Below are 26,170 nucleotides of genomic sequence, written 5' to 3'. Positions count from 1 at the left end.
ATATCCGCTTCCGGTTTTCTAGTTCTGGTTTTAAACATTTGAAAAGGAGACTCACCTTTGTGTGTAAAACTTCGCACTGTGTTGGCCGACTTGGTCAGCAGACCCGGCTTGGGGATGTTGACCGAGTCGAGCTCGTGGCCCATGATCTCGGCGTAGAGCTTCTTCATCGGCTCGGGGATGATGATCTTGGAGCGGTCGATCTTGGGCGGCCGCTTCATGTTGAACAGCGAGAGCAGGCTCTTCTCGATCTCGACTAGAGTGGAGGGGTCTGGCTTCAGCTTGTCCTTGATGAGCGCCTCCTTGCTGTAGGTGGACGGGCCCTGCTCGGCGATGATGGCCTTGGCGTTGGCGGGCACGTTGATGGAGGCCACCTCGCGGTCGAGCACCAGCGTCGGCTCCTCCACGAAGATTGATTCAATCGACGAGGATTGATGAGATTCTGTGGATGCACTGGCCTGCTTTGGCTGGTGGCTGCGATGGTGGTGGCTCTTCTTGTGGTGGCTCCTCTGCTCCTTGACAGCCATTTTGTTGTGGTTGGGTTTATTAACTAATTGTTTAGACTTATTTTTGGAATTTTCTAATTGGTCTGTTCTTGGCTTATGCACTTCGTTGAACTGTCGGTTCGCGTCACTTTTGCTAGGTTTTTTGTTTGTTTTACTCCGATGGCTTTTATCACTATCACTGAACGAGGCGGGCTCGCTGAATGGATTAAATGCTTTTGCTAATGCTGTGCTGGTCGAGGCTCCTACCGATCTAGATCCAGATCGTCCTGATCCTGATCCTGATGCTGATGCCAGCGGAATATGAGCGGCAACGGGCGCTATGGCGGCGATGAATCTCTGGGATATATCCTCGGTGCTAGCAACTCGAACAATCGTTTGAAAAGTCGCCAGCACTGCGAGGAGTAGAAGCCATGCGCGCATGGTCGCTTGCAACTCTGAAACGAGACAAAGACGAAGACATGGGTTAAGCGCTGGTCGGCAAGGGTTAGGTGGCTTCGGATAGGATTCGGATGTGGGTTCGGATGTGGACCGGAATGGAATCGCGTTCGTATTCCACTCAATCCAATCCGCTCTTGCACTCACACTCAGGCGGCCATGGGTGCAAGCGGGACGACTATAGGGCCCAACTCTTCGTATCTGGCAGATAGTATCTGGTATCTTTCGCGGCGGCGGCGACTCAACGTATCTGTATCTGTGTGCGTGTCGGTGTGTCTCTGAGCGTGTGTGCGTTGGACGACGTGCGCTGCGCGACTGAACGCTGCTCTTCTTCTTCGGCAGGTAAGCGACGTCTGCAGCGGCGGTAGCTGCGGCAGCGGCAGCGCTGCGACCGCGGCAGCGACGTCGCCTCCTTTTGGCCCATTTGAGGGAAAAAGAGAGCGGAGCAGTACGAACAGACCAGACCAGACCAGACCGGAGAGCGCCTGGCCAAAGTTTTACGACCACGGATGGCCCTTCGGGGTGAAAGGTGCAACTAAAAAATGGTGGCTCTCCTCCTCCGCAAGCTCTCCCCTCTCGCTCTAACGGCCCACCCCTCTCACTTGCACATCGGCAAGTGTTGCAATCGCAGGCGGACATTGCACCTTTTGCACTGACACACGATCTTTTCGGACCAGCTTTATCGTTTTGTGTCTACGAATAGAAATTCAATATAGCCCCATACCAAACCAAAACTTCAACCCCCACCCCACCCCCTGGATTTTTCGGTTATTAGAGTAGCTTCGATCGTCATATTTTCCACTTATCGCTCGCTATAGCGCTTTGATTTACAAACAGGCGGCAATGCTCAAAAACCCCGAGAGCCAAACTTATCTGGAAAATTTATGAAAATTATTAGAAGTATTCTATATACTTTGGTTATAGGCTATAAATTTCCCAGATTTTATCTCAAGATGCGTTTGAAAAAGGTATGCCGTACGCACACGCACACACCTAGAACAAATTACATGTTGTTTTTCACATAAAGATTACCATCTTATCTTGTACTAAAAAATTTGTTATATGGCAGGGCGCTTAAGCGCAAAGGGATCTTTCGAAAATGGTTAAATTGGAATTTGGAAAAGATGGCACACGCTGGGGGGTGCACAAGATCTTGTGCCTCCGATAAGGCGGATCGGTGGAAATTGGTTGAAAATTAGAGGGGATCGCTGAGGGAAAGGGTGAATGAAATTGAATTTCATAAATACGTTTATGATTTGTTCATAATTTGTTGTTTGTTTTTAATATGTTCCCAGAATTCCAAATTCCTTGGCTTGTGGTTGCGTGTGGTTTCAGTCGCAGTCTCAGTCCCCGTCTCAAATTCTCAGTTTTCCAGTTTTCAGCCAGAGTTTAGCAGTATTTATAGGTTCTTTACTACCTGCCCGATGGCTGGTGGTGAAATGGGACAAACGGGGGTTTCCCCTAGACATCCGAGCGATGAATGCCAGGCGCTATCCGGAATTTCCAAGCTCGCCGCCCATTCAGTGAAACTACGCGCACCAGATACCAGATACCAGATACGATACTATGTCTATAACTCGAACTCAGCTCAATTCGAGCCGTGAAAAGTCGCAAGCGCCTGCTAAAGTTCAAATTTCAGCTTTTTGTCGCATCACCAACGACTCCGAAATGTTTCGCAAATTGACACATTTTTATTGTTAATGATTAACGTTTGATTCCGGTTACCCAAAACCCAAACGCACCCATACCATAGCTACACTAGAAAATAATCTGTGCCACCACTGCGTCAGCAATTAGATTGGTTAATAATAAACGCCAACTTGGACTCAAAACCCTTGGACACTCACGCACCCAGAAGATACAATAGAACTGAAGTATACATATACGAGAGTATATTCTGCCGGGTTATTTATGTGCCAGGATATTGACATTTTTGTTTTGTGTTTGCCGCCGCTTTTTATGTTCTCTTTTTTTTTTTTTTGAGATTTGAGAGGGTCCATCTATAATATTAGTTGTGTATCAGAACGGTACTTTATTGTGCTGGTTAACAAAGGCTAAAGGAGTTCTCGGAATAGGATCCCAGGACGGGATACAACACGATTATGATGTACGTGGGGAAATATTTTGATTAAGCGCTACATAAAATTGGATTGAAATCAGGTTGACTTGAGTTACATTCTTTTTCAAATTCACGCCCTATTTTATGAGTAGTGCTATCCTTGACACTTTGATAATTCTTTTCACTTGGCAAAAAGAATTTTATATTAAAATATTCTCATAATATGTGGAAGAGTACGCGCAGCCAATTGACTGTGAAAACGAGTTCTGGCCAACCACATTCGCCAAATATATCCCATTACCAATTCCTATGGACAATTTGAGTTCTCTCGAATGACACGACTGAATGCCACATGCCATCGACAAGGCGAACAACCCGAAAATTCCTCGGATCGACAAGTACCATATTTTTCAATATCAAATGAACTTGGCTCGATATCGAATGCACGACTGCCATTATGCAAGGGTTTTGTGTGCAGTTCTCACAAGTTCAGATATGTATTCACCTCCGCCCCTCTCGTTTCACTTTTGATATTTTTTGACACATTTACATAAGCTTAGTGGACGAAGGCACGGCACTCACCTCAGTCTTATAAAGTTTCCTATGGTCGAGTGGTATCGCTTGATATTGGATCTCCGGGGGCCCGTATCGTTCAAGTCGAATATCGATACGACATGTGTTCGCTTATTAATTCGAAAGCCGTTTGATGGATGGATCGCCCGGTTGGTAATGGTAATAGTAACGGTAATGATAATGGTAATGGTAATGGTAGAGGTGAAGGAAAACAATCAAAATAGGAGCGACCAACTGTCTCGTCCACTTTTCCACGGAATTTATGACGGGGCTCGGAATCGGAATCGGTTTGGATTCAGATTTGGATTTTGATTTGGAATCGGAATGGGATCCGTTATCGCGTCTAGCGGCTTTCGGCTTTCGGCGTTCGGTTACACTTGGATATATTTGCACAATTTACAGATGTTTATGGCGCTGCGACCGTTTCGCTTTCCAAATAAATCACGCTTGTGTAAATATCTGATAGGGATGTCGGCTACTGTTTTCCTCCGATAATTGTAGATGAAGTAGATCGAGTTCTTGTTGAAAATTGTGTTGCCGCATTCGAGGCGCACCTGGTCGGTAGATGTGGCTGCGGTCGGTATGCCGCGGCACATGACACACTGGCACCCTGCGGTCGGGATCTGGATGTGGATCTCGGTCTGGGCTCGGGTTGGTATCCTGGGGGATACACCTGTCACCCGGCGGCTCCTTGGGCGGACGGTTCGCAGGTAATCCACATATTTTTCCACTGGCACTCGCGCAACGCACTATATTTGCAATTGAATTGTTTCTGGGGGCATCTCCAGTATCTGTTTCTCTATTCGAATCCGAATCTGTATCTGTTTCAGTAACTGTTTGTTGTACTTAATTCGTATTCACAGCTTTATTTGCTTTGGCTGGCCGTTCGGATTTCAGGGTTTCCCTTTACAACCCGTCAGTTGACATTCCACACACCCAGCTGAAGACACACACTCGCGCACAACAACAATCTCTTAATAGTGCCTCAATTTCTTTGTTTCCGCACGGAGATCTTTTGGCGATCTTAACGCTTCGCGTCGCGAAACTGTTCGATACTTTTTCCGATATTTGTATATGGGGGTCCGAGAATTTTCCTCGAAAGCTTTGGGTTCACGCCAAGTGGCTCACTTTCCGCCGCTCATTTCGGTATAGATTTAAACTCGATCAGCGCTGTTGAACGACTAACGCCTTTCTGTCTACCTCTACCTGATTCCGATACTTCAGATACTCGGCTCGGTTACAGATACATCGGCGCGGCGAGCACACAGATACACACTTCGGCAGCTCCACTCCACGAGAGAGAGGTCCGTCGTAGCCGAGAGAGTCGAGTCGCCGATCGGGAGAGGAGAACTCGGAAAGTTGGGGCTTTAGCCCCATCTCCATCATTATCGCGATCATGATCACGCATCTCGTCTAGCGTTTCTCGGACTCGGATTCCCAGCCAGCGCGACGTCAAAATCTTCCTCGTTTTTTCGCCGCTCTCTTGAGTGGCCGACCACACACACACACTCAACCAGTTAATTGGTCGATGTTCTCTGGGGTTTTGAGTGGTTTTTTTTCTCACCAGAGAGAGAATCTCACTCGACGTTCTGAGCTTTTTAAAAATCTTTGGGCTTCAGGGCAGGCATTTTGGAAAACTCGATGTGGGTACTTTGAGGTTCGGCTTGTGGCGAAATCTTTATGTAATGTAGAATATGCACAAAACTCATTTAGGGAAATATTCTGCACTTGTCCAAAAAAATCGCAAAATATTTAAACAATATCTTCAAACAGTTCTATTGTTTCGGCCTTTGGAGCACTATCTATGAAATGCTTGGTAGTTTAGTAAAAGGCGATAATTGAAAACGGCGGTAAACAACTTTGGAGAACAATCACTTGCCTTAATAAAAGCATTGCGTTTTGCTCTCGATTAAAGATTTGAACAAATGCTTCCTTTTAAGCAAGCTTCTGACTATTAAACACAACAGTTTTATTATATATATTTTTTGGAAATTCCTTTTATCAAAACTAACAAATGTGTTTCATTTTGCGCATTACCCATTTTGTGACATTTTATATAAGAGCTCGAAAAACGCTTTCACAATCAGACCCTACTTACATCTGACACTCCTGAGAATTATGTATCCAATCAGCCGAGTCGCTTCCTTCGAGCAGCAGAGTGGAGCATCTAGCTCTCGGGGATTGGGATATCGAGCTGCACGAGCGCAATGAGCCAAGTACGAAACCAAACTGTCTGCGCATTCCTGGAGTCTGGGACCTCGGATGCTCAGAAGTTCAGTTGTTCCGATGCTCGGATGTTCAGATGTGCCAGCCAGCCAGGCAGCGATGGTATAATGACGATGATCACGATCATGATCACCGATCCACCGCACATGCCATGTTATATGGATTGCACAAGTGCGAGCGAGAGCCCCCGACTTACTGGATGGGTGTGTGTGCGTGTGTATGTGTTTAGGTAACGAAATCCTTGGCAACAACACAAACAGAAAATGAAATCAAAAAGTCAGGAATTAGTATAATTTTATTGGTCGGAAGGCAAGAGGTAAAAAAAAGGGCCGCGGTGGCAGCCATAAGAATGACACATGCCAGCTCTTTCGCACGCAGGCACACAGATACACACACATACACTGCCAGCTAAATGCATTTTAACTGCCTTTTGTTGTTGCACTTGTTTGTTTGTGGAGATGACTCTACGTTTAGTAACTCGGGGCTCTTTCTTTCAACTCGAATGCGCGAGTCTTCTTTGGCCTCCGAACACCCGCGCATGCGCAGCCAACGTGGCTATGCGGCAGTAGATTGCATTGCCTGTTGCAGTTGTACTTGCTGCAGTTGTTGCAGTTTTTGCTGCTGCACTTATTACTAACTGAGCAGGTGCTGCGATTTAGCCAAGAAGACGACGGATAATGGGGCTTGGTAGGTGGAGCTGGCTTGAAAACTTACACAATGCCAAAAGGTTGGAGCCAAGGCAACTAGTTCACGTTCTCAATGGTCTAATTAGGAATGATAGTAACTTTCTTTAGCATAAATTTTGAGACTGGAAAACAGTCTCTTCATTCCTTACCAACTTACTTACTGAATGTCGGTTACCTTTTAAGATTTAAAAACGGTACCAAGAATACGTGTTGAAAGTAAATCCAATAGGCTCCCTTTGTTTAACCGCCCTACTCAGATCCTGGTCCTATTCCATTGAAGACCATTGGCGTCGTCTGGTCGAAAGACTGAGCAAATGGAGCATTGCCAGACATTGTGGCTATACTTCAATGTACATCACTTTACTTTAGTTCGCCACACATGGTCAACTGGCGCCAAGGCTGCTTAAGTAGCCTTTGTTCCTGTCCAGTTCTTCACTTGTCGCCGTCTGTCCGGCTCTTCTGCCTCCCTACTTAGGCAGAGCATCGAATTTCATAGATATTTATACGGTTCCGTAACAGAACTACCGCGCTGAACTATGTTACTTTAGTTCTTTATTGTCCAAAAAATCTGATCACAGTAGTGTAAGACATCATCATTATTACTACACAAGTAGTAATTTCTCTAGAAACGAATATGGTTGTGAGTCTCCGCTTTGGCTGCTTAACCCGATGATGCCCCACCTCCCTGCGGTGATTCATGCCCATTGGCGCACAGAAAAACTCCAGAGCACTCCACACAGATACAGAAACAGATACAGATACATTTGCCGCGAAGAAGGCGGGCTCCAAAGTTCGTGCAGATCCTTTTGTATGTTAATCGTCTGTCTGATTTGTCCGTCGTTCTGTCTTTGTGTGCTCTGCTGTTCTGCTGTTCTTGAGATGGTTATGGTGCTTGTGCTGGTGATTGTGTTAGTGTCGTTCTGTGCTCCTCCTTCGATTCGTTTGGTCTCTTCTGCTCTCTCGCTCTGCCGCTGCATCCGGCAGATAAACAGATACAGAGACATTGGCCCTGCGGAATGCCGGCTCTCCACTCAACTTTAATGGCACTTAATTACCTTTCGCACGGCCCAGCTTATCGGACCACCAGAAATCTGAGTCCTTGAGCGGCTTATCGCCGCTTGCCATCCCTGGCGCTACTTTCACTGGACCAAGGAAACCAACAAGTGACGTCCAAAATTCCAAATACGAAATCCATTATCAGCTGCCGTTCATTTATCAAGTGCTCGTGTGTCATTTGTTAAAGGCAAGTGCCTGGCAAAAAGATCTCGCAGCGCAAAAACTCTCGAGTTCTGGATGGGAATGGGTCTCATCCCGATCCTGGACGGGGTACCAGGCGGCGGTCTACTGACCACATGCCAGGACCTCGGTCACAGCAGGATCGTCCCGATCCCTTTTCGCATTCTGTTTTCCCTGTCACGCAACGGGGGCGTGAGTCCTAATTGTCCTCGAAGTGGATGGGAACTGCAAGAATGCGGGTTCCTTGGCTTAGCTAGGATAGTTTAATCAAAGTCTAGAAGATGGACGGTCTTGAGAGTAACTATCTTTGATCATTGATGGTGTTATACAATGTCATTTTCCAAGAAAAACTCCTTTACTTTAAATGCAATATATATCTTTTACTAAATAAAGGCACAAATATGAAATGTAGTCGTATGATAGATGACTGATAGAGATAAGGGTGTCCTAATAAAGATATCTATTTCCCGAAAACTTCGGTCACCCAATTAGGCCTTATGTTGCTATTATTACGTGGTCTAGTGTTTCAGCTGTTTATACACACTCACACACACAACACATTGTGGGTATAACCAAGAAATGGACCTCATTAGGTTATCCTTTATACGTGTCCATTGATTCGCTCCGTTTCTTCTCGGCTGGCCGGCTAATCAATTACCATCGAGAAGCAGCCAAAACGAACAAAAGTCGCCAAACAATGCCGCTTGGCACGTGGACATTCGTCGAGAGCCTTTCACTGCCTTCAGTTTGATGGAAAGGTGACAGACGCAGTCACTTCAGGAGAACCGAAAACCAGAAACCGAACCTCGTGAGGCAGCCGCAAAACTGCAATAACAAATACAAACACCATCCATCAGATACAATCCGAATCCGAATCCGAATCGGATTCCAATTCCTACGACCATCAATTGTTGCTCGACTGGGTCCCTGGATTCTTGTCACTGGATTCTCCACTGTGTCTTTTGTTCAATTAAAACGTTATTATTGTGTGCTTCGCTGTGCGATGAATGACAAACTGGCGGTAAACTGCAACTGGGGACTCAAAGTCTAAGTTGCATCTTGTGAAAGCTGATCCTGAACGTTTTGTAAGAAGCGGGGCATGGATATGGGTTTCGGTCTGGGTTTTTAGCTTGGGTTCGGTTTTGGTTTCGGTTCGGGGTCCGGGATCTTGTGGTAATTCGATGCTGCCGCCGATGTCCCTTCCTTTGTTGTCGTCGGAATCGTTTTGTTTGTTTATAAATTGGTAACAAAGCCTCCTCCTTCGCCGGCCATTAGCCATCAGGATCGGCACTTGATTTATGCATTCTGTGATGGTAACCCGAGACCTTGAAGCGTTTTATTAGCGCCAGTTAATAATTCCCCTGGGAAAATTGTAATTTCCTAGGGGCCAGCTCCAAATTAAGTGCAATTAAGTGCAATGGGTGGTTCATAAAAGATGTTCTGAAGTCTATTACCTTAACTTGATTGATGGCAAGAGGCGTTCGAGTTATGCTTTATTATTTACTAATGTTTTCTATACTTTCTTTAAACGTTAACGAAGATTGTGTTTAAGACATTGTATACCCATACATAGGACACTACATATATAACTTTGTGCATAATAATGAAGTCTTCGCGCACTCGTCAGCGGCGTGAAGCAATCCATGTAGGAAATGGGGAGGGAGCCACATGGCTCCACTTTATGGAAACAGTTTGAATTCGAATTAACACAGCGGGCAGCCCGCATAAGCATTAAAAGTCAATTGCAATTAAGTTCGGTTAAGCATGCACGTATCTTTTTGTGGGCCTATGTGCGAGAATATCAAAGGTGGATGGCTCGAAGCCCTCTCGAGTGGGCCACAAATCAAATTGGCTCCCAGATCCGGGAATCGAATTGAAATCTGGGCATGGGGCAAGGAAAGATCGGGGGTAGGGGATCGGGAGCTGTAGCGCCATCGATAAAACTTAATGGCCACCATAACTGTTGAGCCGAATGGCGGCAAATTGCAGCGCGCATTCAAATTTATTACTAATTGGGTGTGAATTGCAGGCAGTGCAAGTGCTGCATATGCAGCATGCAGCATAATCGAAATGGGTGCTAATTGATAGGCCTTTGATCTGCGGCTCCTATTTATTTACAGCGATTGTAAAACAACGGATCGTGCATAAAACAAACATTGCACGGCCAAATGGGCATGGGGAAATCGAAATGGGAAGCCAAATGGGTAGTACTCCACGTAATCGCCGGGTCTTCGTGGGTCTGCAGCCAATCCGTTGACTGCACATCAAAATCATCATTAGCACCGGCGCTCTGGAGTTGGGTTGTGTCGGGATTCAGGACCAGGGGTTCTTCTTCGACACATTGCCGTAATGGTCGCATTACTGTCAAGTGGCCAACGGAAGGGAGACATCAAATTTTATGATTTCATAAATATTTAACCAGCGATTCAATCTCGGGCATTTCCACAACAGTTGCCCCTCGCGTTCTCAAGAGTGCCTCCTTGTTTACACTAACTATTTCGGATCCCGCAACAGAACACATTAATTTACTTTGTCTTCGGGCTGTAAACACTCGTTTCATTTACTGTTGCCAAGTCTTTGGCGTTATCTTCTGGTCTTGTTGCTACCACATAAACTACTCGTAATGGCGCAATAATCGCCACTTACATAAATGTTGCCTAATATCCATTGTTGGTTTTTTATGCATGGGTACTTAGCTTTTGTTTTCCACTCGACTTGTGCAGCTTGTTGTATCCCTATTAATTGAACATCATATTTTTTCGAAGTAATAAAATCGAAGCTGTTTCATACGGCAGAGTGTTTGGGAAATAGAGTGTAGTTTTGGAAAGTAATAAAATAAAAATATATTTTAGTGAATTTAGGCAAATGAGGAAGAAATGCTTTGTTATTAGAAGAAGAAGAAAAAGAAGTTGGAACCTATTCTAGGAAATCCCAATAGACATTGGCATAGACAAATGCATTTTCACACTCAACCTACTTCCTACTTTCGTCCTTTTTTATCTAAGAGATGCCCACGATTCCGAGCAGAGTAAACATCGGCAGATCCATAAAGTTATGTTACATTTGCCATGCTCTGGCCCAATCAAAAGCACCATAAAATAGGCGATCTAGCGATCACTCCAATCCAAACAAAGGCGGGCGCTAAACTCGACACGATATTGCCAACTTTGTTGCCGAGATGATAAAATCGTTTGAGAATCTGTCACCTTGTCGCCATAAATTCGCAGCTCGAGGTGGCAAAAAACCACAAAACAAGCGAAAGACGAGGTGCCGATGATGGGGAACATAACAACACGCAATCAGCATCGAAATTGAAATCGAAATGGGGAAGGAAAGTCTGGGAAGGCACTAAAGTTTACATACTCTTAGTCTCGTAAATTGTAAACAAAATTATTGCAGCGATTGCCGAAATGCATAAGTGCAGCCGCAAAACGAAATTCAATTTGAGCGAATTTGCAAATGCAAATGCAGTTTTGTTTGTTTGTTCGCGCGGTTTTTGCACCGCACCGCTGCTGCTGCTGGTGTTGCTGACCCAAAGAAGAGGGATTGCGCGTATCAGCCTCGATTTTGGATCGATCGTGGGTCTATTTGGGTCTATTTTTACCCCCGCCACCAGGCAGATAACTTGTTTATTTATAAGGCTTGTGTTTGACATTGAAAATAATTTATAAACTCTGTTGTCCGCGCAATTTATACACTTATGCACTCGCCATTCACGAGCTTCATTCATAGGGAATCCGCGGCTCGACTCACTCATTACCAATGCAATTGGCAGTGCCGTGCGGCACAGATGTGCTCCACCGGGCAGCACTTAACTGTAGGCCCAAAAATGGTTAAAGCCATTCATGTCAGGATCGGCAAAAAGGAGCCGCATCCATCAGTATGCAACATGGGGCAGCAACATGTTGAGCAGCCGCAATGTTGCCGCAACAATTCCAGCCAATTGCTGCGAAATGTTGCCACTGCCAGCTGGCATCTTGTAAATGCGCCGCATGACAATGAAGCCAACCTGCGCCTCGCCCCATCTGAGTACCCCATCCCCATCTCAATCCCAGTCCCCATCCCAGTCGAACCATCCCGTTTTGGGCAGGACAAGCTATTCTCCTCCGAACCGTTCTAGTCTCGTCTGGTGAATGGCTCATGGCTCATGGCTCTGACTAACTGGCTGACTGGCTGTCCACAGTGCGTATGAATGGAGACAGCCGCTCGTCATCAGCTCTGCGATCAGAGATGGCAGCGTGAGAGCCTTATAATAATGACCAGCATATCAGATTGGTACACAAATACAAATCTTTAATAAACTCTCAAACTAATTCCTTCAGGTCTATTAAGAGTAGCGAAATATCCAAAATCACTTGCATTTATATAGTATTGCAATCTTCTAAAAGCGAACCCTCTATTCTCTCCTTGGCCATCAGATACTGAAAACTTACAACAATACAAGGCGATAAATCAAGGCTCTCCAGCTCCAGATGGCCGATCTTATCGGAGGTGCCATCTCGAATCTCGGATCTTGGCAATCTTCTAATTTCGCATGCAGCCGCAGACTCGGACTCGCCTCGATTGCCAGATCGCGTGCATTGCTCATATATGGCAACGGGCGCGCATGGCGCACGTTTTAATTAGGATAATGAGTTGTTTCCGGGCTGACATCGACGGAATGAGCTCCTCCAGCTCCAGCTCCAGCTACAACTCCAGCTACAGCTCCATCTCCAGCTGAAGCAGATTCATTCAGAGTTGGCCAGCTCAACTAGTTGTTGGTCATCAGCAGTCTGGGCCATAAATGGAGGTACCATGTTGGAATTACAAATCGTTGTAAGTTTAATTAAAAATTAATAAATTTATGAGTTGCCTTTCGCATTAGCCATGCCAATTGTCTCTGGCCAGAAGCAATGCGGTGCAACGATGCTGAAATACTGCAATCTTGCGATGTTGCAATGTTGCAATGTTGCGCGGTTGCGATGTTGCTGCCTGCTCCTCATTGATTTATGACTGCTCCTCCGAGAGAAGGAGAGACTGTCGGGCGTCGGTTGGCCCCCATCCTCTAGGTCCTGCATTCCATTTTGCGAAAACTAAGAACAATTCCTAGCAATCAATGTATTATAGTTTTATATGTTTATAAGGAAAAATTGATATGAATCTTGGGATCTCCCACCCGAATACCACCTTTTCTTTTTAAAAAGAAAAGTTACATTCAATTTAAATTTAAATTAGTTTTATATTCACTTGCTTTCAAAGAGCACCGCCTTTGGATGACGACTGACGCGCTTCTTGGCCACTTCAGTTGACTAATTACCAGGAGCTAGAATGGTGTCTCTTGACAAGTATGATCTCCTTTCGGACGTCATTCACAGTTCGCCGGCTGTGGTTTTCACCGGTTTTCCAGCAGCCACGTTGGTGGCCTGGCGCTAGCTCCTGGATTCCCAGATTTCGGGTGCCGGTTCCCAAACAAATACCAAATATTAGCGCTTGCCCTTTCAACGATGGCTATTCCGATACCGAACCCAATACCGAACTGGCACTCCGGTGATGTTGTTTAATTGCCGCTCTGACAGACGCACGCATGTCAAGTACAAATCAAAGCGAAAATCACAAATAGATACAGATACAGATGGAGATAGAGACAGCGATAGCGATACAGATTCAGATACATAGATACATCTATAATGCGGCTAGCTGCGTTTGCGTTAATTTTTTGTTTATTAGGCGGTAAATATCAAAGTTGAGCATAAATCAAATGCTGGCTGGTACATATCCCACAAATACAGGGGCACTGAGAGGTACTCTCGTTGTTCTCGTGTCGAAACTTTTCATTTGTCGACTTTTTTTTTCCAGTTGGGCTCTCGATTTTTGGTTTTTGGTTTTCGGTTTTCGGTTTTCGACTTTTGGCTGCGTTAATTTGTACGTTCTACAAAATGCAACTTGTATCTTGTATCTCACGGTCTGTTTGTTTGTTTGTTGCTGCTGCTGCTCTGTTTGTTTGCGTAGCTTGTACGCTCACTTGGCTCTGGGTTCTGTTTAGTTTCAATAACCATTTTCCAATTAACACGAAACGCGTGTTTTTCACGTTAATTAATACAGAACTTTTTATCAATATTTGCAATAAAAATCAATCAGCAGCTTTTGCAATTAATCAACATCAAAAGCAAGCGCTCCCCGGCAGGCCAGCCAGTCAGCTAGCCAATATATTCATGTGCAGATACAGATACAGCTGCGAGCACAGATTTCGTCGTAGAATAGGTACACAGGTATCACAGATACATTAGCCCACTAAGTACGAAACAACGAGGAACAAGTTGCCGCCACGCTTTTCTGCGTTGTTGGCGCCTTCCAGCGAAAAGTGTCTGTATTTTTTCGACTGACCTTTGATTGCTTTTCGCGGTACTCAGTGCGCCTTAATCCAGCGTGCTTATATAAGCATTATATAAGCAAATTAAAACTATTATCTAATGAACCGATTCCGGGTAGAACACGCGAAATTTATGGACCGAATTGCATTTAACTAAATGTACATGTAAACAGTTGCCGAGAAAATATATCCATCCATCCGAAGTGAGTGAGTTATGGCTAACACAGCGAAAGAGTAAGTCAAGGTCAGCAGAGGTGATAAGTGGGGATAAACTAATATTAAATGCGCATATTGGGCACTTAAGAGATATTTTACTTTCATAAGCAGAGAAGCATGCCCAAAATATATGTATAATGTATCCAACGGCATCACAGCCAATGCCCTTTGAACTTTAAAGATCACATCCACACGCCTGACTGGCCATAGTTCAACAGCTGTTCAATCCGTCGGATATTGGCTGAGTTTCCCTGGAACTTCGCACACCTTCGGTGGAAGCCACCCACCTCCGGATCGCAGACATTGACCAACCGTTGAAATCAAGTGCATTAATTTATTACACAACAAGCAGATTGCTTCGCAAATCAAATGAACATTTACGGCGCGACCAGATACAAGATACAAGAAAAGTGCATGGCAGCCGCATAATCAATACAATTTGTGCGTTACGCCTGGATGCGACGACAGACGAAAGAGAGTGGGGCAGACTGGGGAAGAAAGCGAGGCATATATCGGGGGCAGGGTATCAAGATTTGTTAGGATCGGTACGCCGGCAATAGCCAACTGGGCATGTTAGCCAAATGCAGCTCGTGCGGATCAGGAAAAGGTTAACATACAGCCAATTCTGAATCAATAAGAACATTTCTAAACAGAAATGTAATGTAATACCAAAGTTCAATTTACAAATGACCAATGACCTCTTAAAATCGTTTGGTGATAGGTGGTGAGGACGAGGGTAGCCGCGTCCCTGATACCACACGCATGCCATCCCCACCCAGGTGGGGAGTTATCCGGGGTCTTCCTGTCTTTGGATCGTGCCCTGCATAAAGTGGTACACTTAATTGCGCGCCAAAGCGATCCATCGCCAGCTACAATCCCCAAGTAGCATCGCCCCTGGCGGTGGGGGATGCCAACAGATTGTTCCTTTTCTTCGTCGTCGTTTTGCCCACGGCGTGTAGCACACTTAATATTTATTGTTTATTTACACAAGCGCATTAATCGCAAAGCGCAAACGCGCCAAAAACGAGCAGCGCAATTCACCGTAAAGGCCCCGTCGACTGCCCACTCCCAGACCCAATGCCACCCAACCCAACCCGACCCCACCACCCACAGCATTTTGGAGAAGATTTCGGATCGAGAGATTCCCAGCCAGAGAGGGCCAAGTTCCAAACTCAATTCGCTGGAGGTTAGACAGCGAGGAAAATGCAAAAAACAGTGTGATGAAAATGTACAATAAATGCAAATAAATAAATATATAGAAAGATACATTTAATCCAACAATCTTACTCTTGTAAAACAGCTATTAAAACTCTATAGAAATATTTTTTTTATATATTAAAATGTTACTTGTTGAAGTATTTAACCCTTTAGCCCACTGTCTCATTTGCCTTTGGCCCACCTGGGCTGATGGTGATTTTGGGAACTTATTGCGTTTCAATATTTAGTTTGCAAATGAGCTTTCTTCGCACTAGCTCATTTAATTGCTAATTTATGGTCGCACAGGTAGCGATGCCAGTTTGAAGCGTTTTTGATAATTGCGATTGCTGATTTGTGGCCAAATTTTTGCAACTTTGTGCCAGCGGGCAGCGCAAAAAGCGACGATCGCTGGTGCTCGTGCAACAAAAATAAACAAATGCCCTGGAAATGGATGCGATTTGTTGCTGTCTTGCAGGGGAATTAAATGTTTGTGTGGAATGGGAATGGGATCCCCATGATGGGTATGATGTGTATGATGTGTATTTTCCCACCGAAAAATAGTTACTTGTCATCCGGGCCGAGCGAGCTTCATTAATTATGCAATCAGAAGTAGCGGCTAGAGCGATTTAGGGGCATAAATCACACGCTCATCATTCGAAGGCATTCGAACGCAATGTTCGACACTAAATTTGCATAATTCCTGGAAGGCAGCGTCATCGTGCCGAAAATGCCCACCGATCCGATGAGATCGGTGGGAGATCGGAGGGCGAAATATATGCTCGTCAAGTGGCTTAATAGCTTGGGGAAAACAAGTGAAGTTCAACAGTTTGGAGAGCACTCGAGAGCGCCGTCGAAAGGAAAACACTCCAGCAGGAATAATCGCAGATGACTCGGGATCGGGGATCGGAATCCAATTCGGACTATCCAAATCCACAGCCTATGGCCACGGCCTATTGAAAATGAAAATAACTTAATGCAAAGTAAGCGGCCAACAACGACAACGCTCAACTGTTCATGAGCAAACAAGGTTGTACATGGAACACGGAACATGGAGCTCGCCGCACGGCCATCTCAGCTCGCTGGCTTCGTTGGCTCTTAACGAGGCCGACATCAAACAAAACGCTGGCCAAGCAACAGGCAAGAGCCACAAGGCAACAGGCACCCAGCGACCAAGACCAAGACCAAAACCAAGACCAAGACCAAGACCAAGATCTCATCTCGATCTCGAGGCTGGGCTTCACTGCTATGTAAACAATTCCTAGGCGATGTGTCTGTGTGCGCCGCTAACATTTCACTCAGCATGCTTTAGGCCAAGGAGCTACTGAATGCGAAGGTATCGAAGTGCTGTTACCCTAGGATTCATTTAGATTCAAAAAATGGCCAGTGGACATACACCAGCACTGATAACTCATGACTGAGCTTGACTTTGACTAAAGAGATTGGTTAGGGTCACACATATTCGATTTAATCATCAAAGATTTATTTTACTTGTAGTTGCTTTTGAATGTACTTTTTAACCAACCCAATTTGGCACCTTGTTAACGCTTTCCCGATCAATCAACCAATACCCCCATGGAGAACGAGTGCTGGGCAGCAACAAGATCACTCCACTCTTCCCTCGCCGCGATCACTGGTAATGTGAAAAATTTCTTAGTCAAATATTGACCAGGGCCAAGCAAGAAAGAAGATCCAGAGCTGACGAGGTTGATGATTTTTCAATTTGGGTTTTGTAGTTTTCCGCTGCGATGATCTTTTGGCCGGCCAAACAGAAAAAAAAGAAGTCGAGGCCTCGACTTGCAGCACTTTAAAACAGTTCATTTCTTTTGTCAAGGCGTTGGGACGTCCGAGAGACATTCGTTTAGAGATTGCCGCTCGGCAAATGTGGCTGGCAAATGACAAACAGGCTACCGAACAAGTTAAAATATTTAAACATGTTTAGTGATTTGCTGTTAAGTAGTCGGTAATGCACACGGGCAGTCCACAAAAAAAGAGGAGAGTGTGCAGTGAAAAAAACGGATTATATATGCTGTGCTGTTTATATAATATTTTTGAATATTACCCTGTACTAAGTGAGATATCTGACTGCATATATATATATGGCCTGTACGCAATTAAGCTGTTTAGACAGATAGTTTTAGCCGTCAGGTAGGAAAGTTCGAATCGTTCAACGATTTAGCGGCACTTGCTGTTGCAGTTTCAGTTGCAGCTCCAGAATCCGAATCCAATTTCAAATCCAAAACCGAACACCAAGAAGCTGGACCAGTGTTTGTTTATTTATTTACTCTCGGCTGTTAATAATTTATGTAAGAGCGTGTGGGCACTTGGAAAATAACAAACATCGCTCGCCGGGTGCATCCACAAATCTCCTGGCGAAGTGTAAAGAAAAATTGTGATTTTGAACTTGACGGTTCGAAAATGGGCGGCTCCCTCCTTTAATTAGCATTGGTAATGAGATTTTAATACTCCCCGCGATGGGTGTGTGTTTGTGGAAAGCGCAGCGATAATGCCCATTGATCTCAGGCGGCGTATGCGTGATATTTGTCGAGTCATTTGGCCGAGTTCGAGTTGTTTGGCCAGCTTCGATTTGGCTTTCTTTGTACATAGTTCATTCAGATTAACGGTATGCATTGTGGGTCTTTTATGGATGGGGCACTACTTCCATATACTAAAACGAAAGTGATTGCAATACTTTTCGTTTACCGATCTTTTAGAAGAACAACTAAAATCATCCTTGAAAGTAATTCACCAATCGGAATCGCCCACTCAGGATGCCTGTGAATAAATTCCATTTCCGTATATCTTAAGAATTCCCCAACAGCTTTATCTGCTTACAAACACACTTGTATTTACTTTCCGAATTTTTAAGTTTTCCCTTTCAAAGCTGCCCACATTCTTCCGTTGACTGATCCAATTTCTGGGGAACCTTGCCACACATTCATCAGTGCAACTCGAATCGAAAACAAACCATTAATTTGCCGAGCGAACTTCTATCGAATCGAGTGCCTATGGAGAAGATCATGCCATATTTCTTCCTGATTTTTGCATTCGCTAAAAACTGGCTAAAACACTTACAAATTGTTGAAATTCTATTCTTGGAAATACACTTTCAATTATTATTTCCCGCTAATACACACACAAACGCGCGGCGACTGGCAAATAAACAAAACGAGTCGAAAAATAGCGTAATAGCAAATAGCAAATAGCTAGTAGAAAATAGAAACAAAGTCTTGGGATTCCAAATCAGTGCGAAATATTTGCAATAATTACGTGAGAGCGAGCCGCCAGTGGAGAAAACCCTGCGCATAAAAAATATGCCAAGCCAAATAAATAAGGCGTCTGCAGCAACAGCTAGGAGTACATTTCTGTATATTAAGTGGCCGAATCCCCGAACTAAACAAATCGAAAAGCCCAAAGTGAGAACAAGTGGCACGCATGGGAAGTCTGCCGCAGACCTTATAATAAACAAATGGGCTGCCAGAGCAATTGCACGTAGCGTACGTTTTAAACATAAACAAACCAAAACAAAAGCCCCCGCCCCTGCTCCGCCCAAACCGACCGAAAAAGCGGCACATAAAAATTTCAGAGGCACTCGCATCAACGGCAACTTGTTCTCCACCGCTAGACGATGTGCCAAATCCAAATCTAAATCCACATCCAAACCAAATCCAAATCCAAATCCAAAATCAAATCCATATTCAGATACTTTGATTGTGATTGTGAGATACTTATGCCGCGGGGCAAGGAAGCCGGGACTTTCCGGGGCGATCTCTTGCTGTGATTTTTATGCACAACAAGCTGCAGATGAGCGGCAAAAAAAATCAGGGGAAAAAGAGAAAAAGGCAATTTTTAATCGAAACGAATTAATGAGCAGCGCAGAAAGCGAAATATTTTTGTTGAAATCGTTAAAAGAAGCGCACGCCTGCCGATGATGATGATGTCCTGCAGCGCCGGCCAGCAGATACAGATGTACACAGGGAGAAAAAAGGTATTTAATTTACTACATACACCATAAGTGTATTTAAAATGAACAGATGGCAAGGCTTCCTAAACAAAAGGCGAGTGCTTTTGATTGATGCTCAAAGTAGCAATTGTTTGTTTGCTTGTGTTTTTCCGCGTGTAGATACCATCCATCGGATTCAGATACATTTATGCATAGTTGGAGTAGCCGCTTAACCTTGACCACGCCGCCCAGCTGGGATGATGATGTTGCATAGTGGCTTCTCCAAGGAAATATCCCGGCTGAAGCAACTCAAATCCGCGCAGCTCCGCAGCCACCTGTAAACGGCTTTTGGCAACAAAATCTGTCTAAATATTTTGTGGCTGGGAGAACGAAACATTTATGATTTGTGGCCGCGCAATGAAAATGCGTTCATGGAAATGAGGCGAGTGATTTCGAGGCCAGCTGAAAAAAATAAAGCGAGAAAAGGCAAAAAGAGAGAAAAAACATATTGCATACATATGCGCGCCTTGCCGGCCGGTAAAATATACACTTGCGTCTATATCTAAGTATCTGCTCTTCCCTCTCCACATGTATCTGTATCTGGGCCTGCTCTTGGCCCACTGAAATTTATGTTTGATCGTTAGCATCAACAAGCTCGCCTCGCCTATCGCAATTAAGTTTTCAAAGTATTTCAATTATTTTAATTTATCCGTGAATTTGGCTATCCATAAGTTTTTATGGCCCGGCCCATAAATGCCATAAATAAGTACTATTTTCTCGCTGTGGCTCCCTCAAAGCGTTCCGATTGGATCGATTGGAACATTCTCAATTTCAATTGACTTTTATGGTTTAATTATTTACACGCTGAAAGTTGCATGAAATTTCCAAGGCGAATCGTTTTGTAGGCCCAACTCGATGGTCATGGCAGTTCCTAAAGTTCATTTACCCGCGGAGAGCCTTGGGCCAACTATTGCGCAGATTTGATGATATATAGGCACAATTTATAGGGTGGAGTACCATTGAACTGATTGAAGAAATCCTAATGACCATCAGTTCGACATCATAGTTTATTTTGTTTGATGAGACTTGGATCTACAAGATATCAGTAATTTTATATACCGAAGAATTTTCCTATTTATACTACTTTTCCATTTAAATTACATTTAATGTTATTTAAACACTTATACATATATGTGAATCATACAAGTCTCGACCAAATAAATTGTACAAAACTATGATTCCTGGGATTCATTTCACCATTCTCATAGTCTGTGAGAACAGTTCCCAAAATTGTGCAAGTCATGCATACTCTTTGAAATGTACTATTTCACATACTTGGCGAAATTTTATTGGATAAAAATTTCGCGGGCTAAAATGGTTTTTCATTTATTTGGGCGAAAAATCCCCAGCCAAGCAACCGCAGATTTTTCCACTTTCGGCCGTAGGCGAAACTTTTCCATCATATATCAAACGGATCGGAGAGCGATCGAGATTAGGAATCACCTGGTAGGTGGACTTCCTGGAAGCGAAGTTCTTTTGGCTAATTTACACCGACATCGAAACGATTCAAGTGAATCTGAGTGTGAATTTTGATTTTGGGCAAAGATCACTCAGAGTCAGAGGGCAGAAAAGTTGGATAGTGGCAGGCAGGCAGCTTCCAGCTGGGCAGAAGCGGTCTCCAAATCGATCGCATTAGTATCTTAATCATGGCCGTCACAGTCACAAATTGAAGCGATCCATCAGGCAAAATTTGAGATGATTCTCGCCCCTCTCGCCCCACTGTCGCCGTCTCTATCCCTTTCTCTCTATCCGTCCCTCTCCGTTTGGGGAACTCAGATCGCGCACTCGTAATATCTGCAACCAGTTACGGGCTTTGGGGTCGTAACTATATCTGTGCTTACGTATATGGGCAAATCGCACATGACTCGATCGATCGTTAGTGGGCCGCAAAAGCAGCTAATTTAAAAATAGCCCAGCTAAAATTAACTTTTTGCGGTTTGCATTAATAAAAGAAAATGCTATCGGTTTTAACTGGATGCTGGTGTATAGCAACCAGATCAAACTAATGGGTTCGATTCGGATCAAGATCGGCTTGCCCCACTTAGGAGATTCGAAGGAGCTAAGATTACATTACCTATAGATCTAGAAATATGTTTGATAGCAATCGTTAGATTCGTGGTTTGGTATATATACAAATTAATTGCTATTTGATGTAAATTACAGGGTATCAAATCGGAGACTACCCCACCGAATTCGCCCTCATATGATTGATTTGCATGCAAATTCTCGGCCGCATTAGTTTTCATTGCAAATTTCTTCGGAACGAGTTGCAGCTGAGTCTTTGTGGAGCTGCATCTGTTGCACCTGAGTGGCTGAGTGACTGGGAGTCCACTGCAGATATCTTACCACCTGCTGGGCTTTTCGGGGTTTTCACTTTCAAATCGAGCTCGCTTGACGCCGCCTGATTGACAGCCGGCAGTTTAGGCGCCACAAATAAAGCTTAATTAAATAAACTCGAGTATTCGACGGGCGGCAATTGCCGGAGAAAGGGGAGCTCACGGTGGCTATTGCTATATATATATGAACGTGTGCGGAGTCGATCTCTGTGCATGCTAAAATAAATAAATAACCAATTTTTAATTGAATTTCTACCTACATTTTTAACCTGTTTGACGGCATTCCGTGGCAATCAACGTCTCACTGCCATGCCAGTTGGTGGAGTGGTCGTCGTTGTCGTCGTTCGTTGTTGTCGTCGATGACGCTCGTTGTTTTTGCTTTTGTTGTCATTTTTGTTGCTATTGTTGCTGTTGTTAGTATATTTGTTGCTTTTATTATATGCATAGTCGGTACACAGTGACAAATTTGCCAAAACTATAAAAGCTAAAGTCTTATTGAGTTTGACCTTAGCTTAAAATTTTAGGAGTAATGCTTTTGATATTTACTCATGACAGATGACCGTTCTTCTTGCTTCAAGTGTTCTTTTTACACAACATTTTCTCACGGTGCAACTGTTGCTGTTGCTGTAAATTGCTACAACCAAGCGCAGTTGCCGCCTCAGCAAACCTCGTGCTGCTTTTCCAGCCCCTTCTTGGCGATCCTCTTCTGCTCGTTGTTATTATGATTTTTTCCTCTTTTCCAACTCACAACAAAGAAGACCTTTTGCCGCGATGCCAATGGATGGGGGGGGGGGGGTGGATTCAGTGAAGGGGGACAGTGGGCGCTTATCAGGGGCGGCGAGGTAACTGGGTGGCGGTGGGTAGAAGGGAAGAGGGGGCAGGGCGGACCGGCGGAGACGACGAGGCTACCGCCGCCTTAAAAGTAAAGTCAACTGAAGTGATAGCCACAGAAGCAGAGCGGAGCTGGAATAAACGCGTGTCCCACTCAGACCCCGAAAAACAGGGTGTCCACAATGGCGAAATATCTTTAATATATATTTATATAAATATATATAGGCGTATATAGAGAGTTTACTTTACTTTACCTAGAAAGATTAAACACAAGACGTATGTATGTAAATTATTCAGCACACATCACACAGCCTATAAAGTTGCAATTGCTTAGAAAACGGTTTATATATCATATAATGGTGTACTAAATCCTTAATCACCCTGTTCCAGAATGAGTGTGTTTGTGCCACTGGCACTTTCTTGGCCTGATAAGAGATTTGCATCAATGAAAATGGAGCACTTTGGAGTCGGAGACAAAAATGTGAATGCACCGCAGGATGTTGACTTTACGGCCACTCTGACTAACTGGAAAATCCCCCATTACGATAAGTATTATAACTAGAAATATATATATTTATTCTCACTGACCCACTGGGAGTTGTAAAACTGAAACTTCAATGCAGCTATTAAAATATGCACTTTATGGTTTGTTTGCGTTGCAATTATTTTTGTTGCTGCTGAGGTTTCCTTGAATTTTTGTGGTTGGCAACTAAGACATGTAAATCTTGTTATTGAATGCTTGCAAAGATCTGGATTTCGAATCTAGTTTACGCTTTTCGAATCCAACCGAAAGTGGTTTCAACTGCCGTATCCAGCTAACTGTGAAGCCGTCGTCCATAACTATCTCTCTTCCACCGATGATCATGATCACCACAACGTTGTAATTAAACAAACAAACAGTGGATAAAAACAGACCCAAGGAACGTGTTCTGTCGTCAAATGGGCGTGAAGTCTTTTGAAAATGGGAAGATCTTGAAAACCGAAATCTAAAGCCTAAGTTAAGCTTGCATACTATATATATATTTGCCACAGCTAAAGTATGAATGAATTGATATACAATTTGTTATCCATTTTGTTACTTTGCAAATGTAAAACCCCGAGAAAACAACGACCCCTAATCAATCCGCTTTGCGAATTTCCTGCTGTCCTACTTATCAAAATCCAAAACATATGTTTGAAGGAACCACAAGGCTCCTGCTATTCAATAGTACTTCAAACTAAGCTTTGTAACGAAGTCCACTGATTAGTGTCCCATTGCCAGTAGACTACAAAATACAGCCAAACAGAAATACATATATGAAAATAAGTGGCTGTTTATTATCGTTTCCCCAGAAGCTCGAAAAGCGATTTCAAGTTCGTTAAAACGAATTCGCCAGTGGCAACAGCTGACTTGCTGCCTTTGAAATGGCCAGTGGAATAAGTGGGAAAATTAAATTCAAACTGAAAAAACAAACGGAAAATATGTATGTTCGACGCATAACTGTAAATGTAAATGGTGTCCCTCCATTTGAGGCTTATCGAATAAAAATAACTCATAAATAAATAATTAGCATGAAATATGCGTATGTGTGTGTGTATATATATATGTGGCCCATGTGAGAGCGCCAAGTGATTTGAACTTTGAAGGCAAGACAAGTTGGGCTGAGTTATGAATTTATCTAAAATCACAGCATGTTGTCGTGGCTATTTCCCATTTGACAAGTGGTCTGGCCCAAGTGTCAGACATGATAAATCATATGCAATAAATGTATATCTGCGAAATTGAAATTGATACCGATACCGATGGCGTTATTTGGGCGAATCGCCGGGGCGGCGAGAAAGGCCGGGGCAAAAGTGAATTGGAAAAGTAACTCAAGTTCGCATATTAGGCATACGCCGCGTTGAACGCCGAGTGAAACTACGGCGCTTGGCATCTTCTGGACCGAAAAAAAAACCAGTATGGTCGGGTTCTCGAAGAAGATGACCTTATACAATATATTTTCGAGAGAGAATTTATAAAATAAAAAGCAAAATTGATCAGTTCTCGATTTGACAGACAGAAGACAGAAGATCGTTGCCAAATCGTGTCGTTTCGTTTGGCCACCTTGAAGCTAAGTTCATTCATCTTCGTTTAGCATAGAAGTTTAGCAGGTGATTGAGCTGGGCTCGCTCGACTTTTAAATAAAAATGTAAACTAATATTATTAGATAGTTGACATAGTCAGAATATTGATACATATTGGAATTGTTAGCTAGCGTTTCTTGCTATGATTATGATATAATAACACATAATTATAATTTAAGTTTGCACCTATCAAATCACACTTCTTGTGCAATCCAATTGGTTTTCCAGTCAAGGTGTATCCCATAAACCATAAACCCATCGAGCAGCAGCCAGCGATATCGGATATCGTTCTCGGCTGCCTTGAGGCGCCACATCAGGCGGAAATCTGGCATCGGAATGGCCCAAACGGTAGACTGAGGTGCAAAGTCCGGGCCAAAAGCACCTGAAGCATTAGTTGCAGTTGCAGTTGCCACCTGCTGCAGCCTCTTGTTCGAACACCCTCCCCCCCCCCACAATCTTTCGTGGGGCAATTCAAGTACAAGCGAATACCAATGGAAATATTTTTGTGGCTGTGTGTTGTTTGCATGGAAACGTGATAGCAAAAGTTGTTGCTGACCGGGCCAAGTTGTTGTTGCCGCTGTTGCTGGCCGCATCTGCTTGTGGAATTTATTTATCGTTAAGAAATGCGTGTAAAATAAGTGAAACTATTGGGAGTCTCAAGCCTCCAGAGACTGACCAGTTTCTTTCGGCGGCCAACGGGGGGGATGCGGTTGCTAATGCCACCACTTTTGATAAAAATGTTGGCCTAAGCCAGTTGTTGCTGCCTGCTGATGACCAGTAGCCACTTAACTTGGCCGAGAGCGGGGCGAAGCGGGCATGGGCAGCAAATTATTGCCGCATTGCTCAGTTGTTGTTATCAGCAACGTGATTTGCCAGGCCAAGATGAAGATTGAGATGGAGATGGTGATGGGATGGCATGGAAGTGGAAGCCAACTTCAACTTGGCTGCTTCATTGCGTGCTCACGATTTTTATTTCATTTTCGTCGAATTTCCGAAAGTGGTAGACCTTCATGGTCTCATCGTCAGCTGTTGCTATATCTGTGTAGCTATATCTCATTATATTGCTGCTCTGTCTTGCTGATGTGTTGCTTCTATGTAGCTGATGCTGCTGCTGCTGCTGCGGTTGCTTAGTTTTGTTATCGGGCTTTATTTCTGTACCTTTGCACATTTCGAAGCTATCAATTTCCCACCTAACCAACGGGCTTGCTGCGCCCTGCGAATGCAAATGCAAATCGCAGTTAATAAACTAATTGAGCCTAGTGGGGTGAACTTTGACACTGATTTAGTGCCCCCAGTCGCATTAGCAAGGCAAATCGAATAAATCGATATAGATACCGATTAAGATTTAGATTCAGATTTCGATGCTGATTCCGATCCCATGTGGGATGGCTTATGCAATCGTGATCGATCAAACCAAACC

General features: G+C 44.1%; 1 protein-coding gene across 4 annotated transcripts in view; it reads right to left on the bottom strand.

Moving 5' to 3' along the window:
• The window catches only part of dpp (decapentaplegic), a 31,452-nt gene that overhangs the window by 3,830 nt on the left and 1,452 nt on the right, over positions 1 to 26,170 (bottom strand). Inside the window, exons 1-2 of one of the 4 annotated variants that reach the window (NM_164485.2) lie at positions 5,669 to 5,801; positions 56 to 937 (exon numbers count right to left, since the gene is read on the bottom strand). In NM_164485.2, coding sequence (NP_722810.1) covers positions 56 to 923 — 868 coding nt within the window. In that variant the 5' untranslated portion in view covers positions 924 to 937; positions 5,669 to 5,801. Of the gene's footprint in view, positions 1 to 55; positions 938 to 1,085; positions 1,258 to 3,579; positions 4,766 to 5,668; positions 5,802 to 26,170 lie in introns of those variants that run through there. The other 3 variants (NM_164486.2, NM_164488.2, NM_057963.5) reach the window with 3 other exon arrangements.

This window comes from Drosophila melanogaster, chromosome 2L, assembly GCF_000001215.4.
Source record: "Drosophila melanogaster chromosome 2L".
Lineage (NCBI taxonomy): Eukaryota > Metazoa > Arthropoda > Insecta > Diptera > Drosophilidae > Drosophila > Drosophila melanogaster.
Note: the sequence above shows the minus strand (reverse complement) of the source record. Positions and strands in the feature narration are given on the sequence as shown.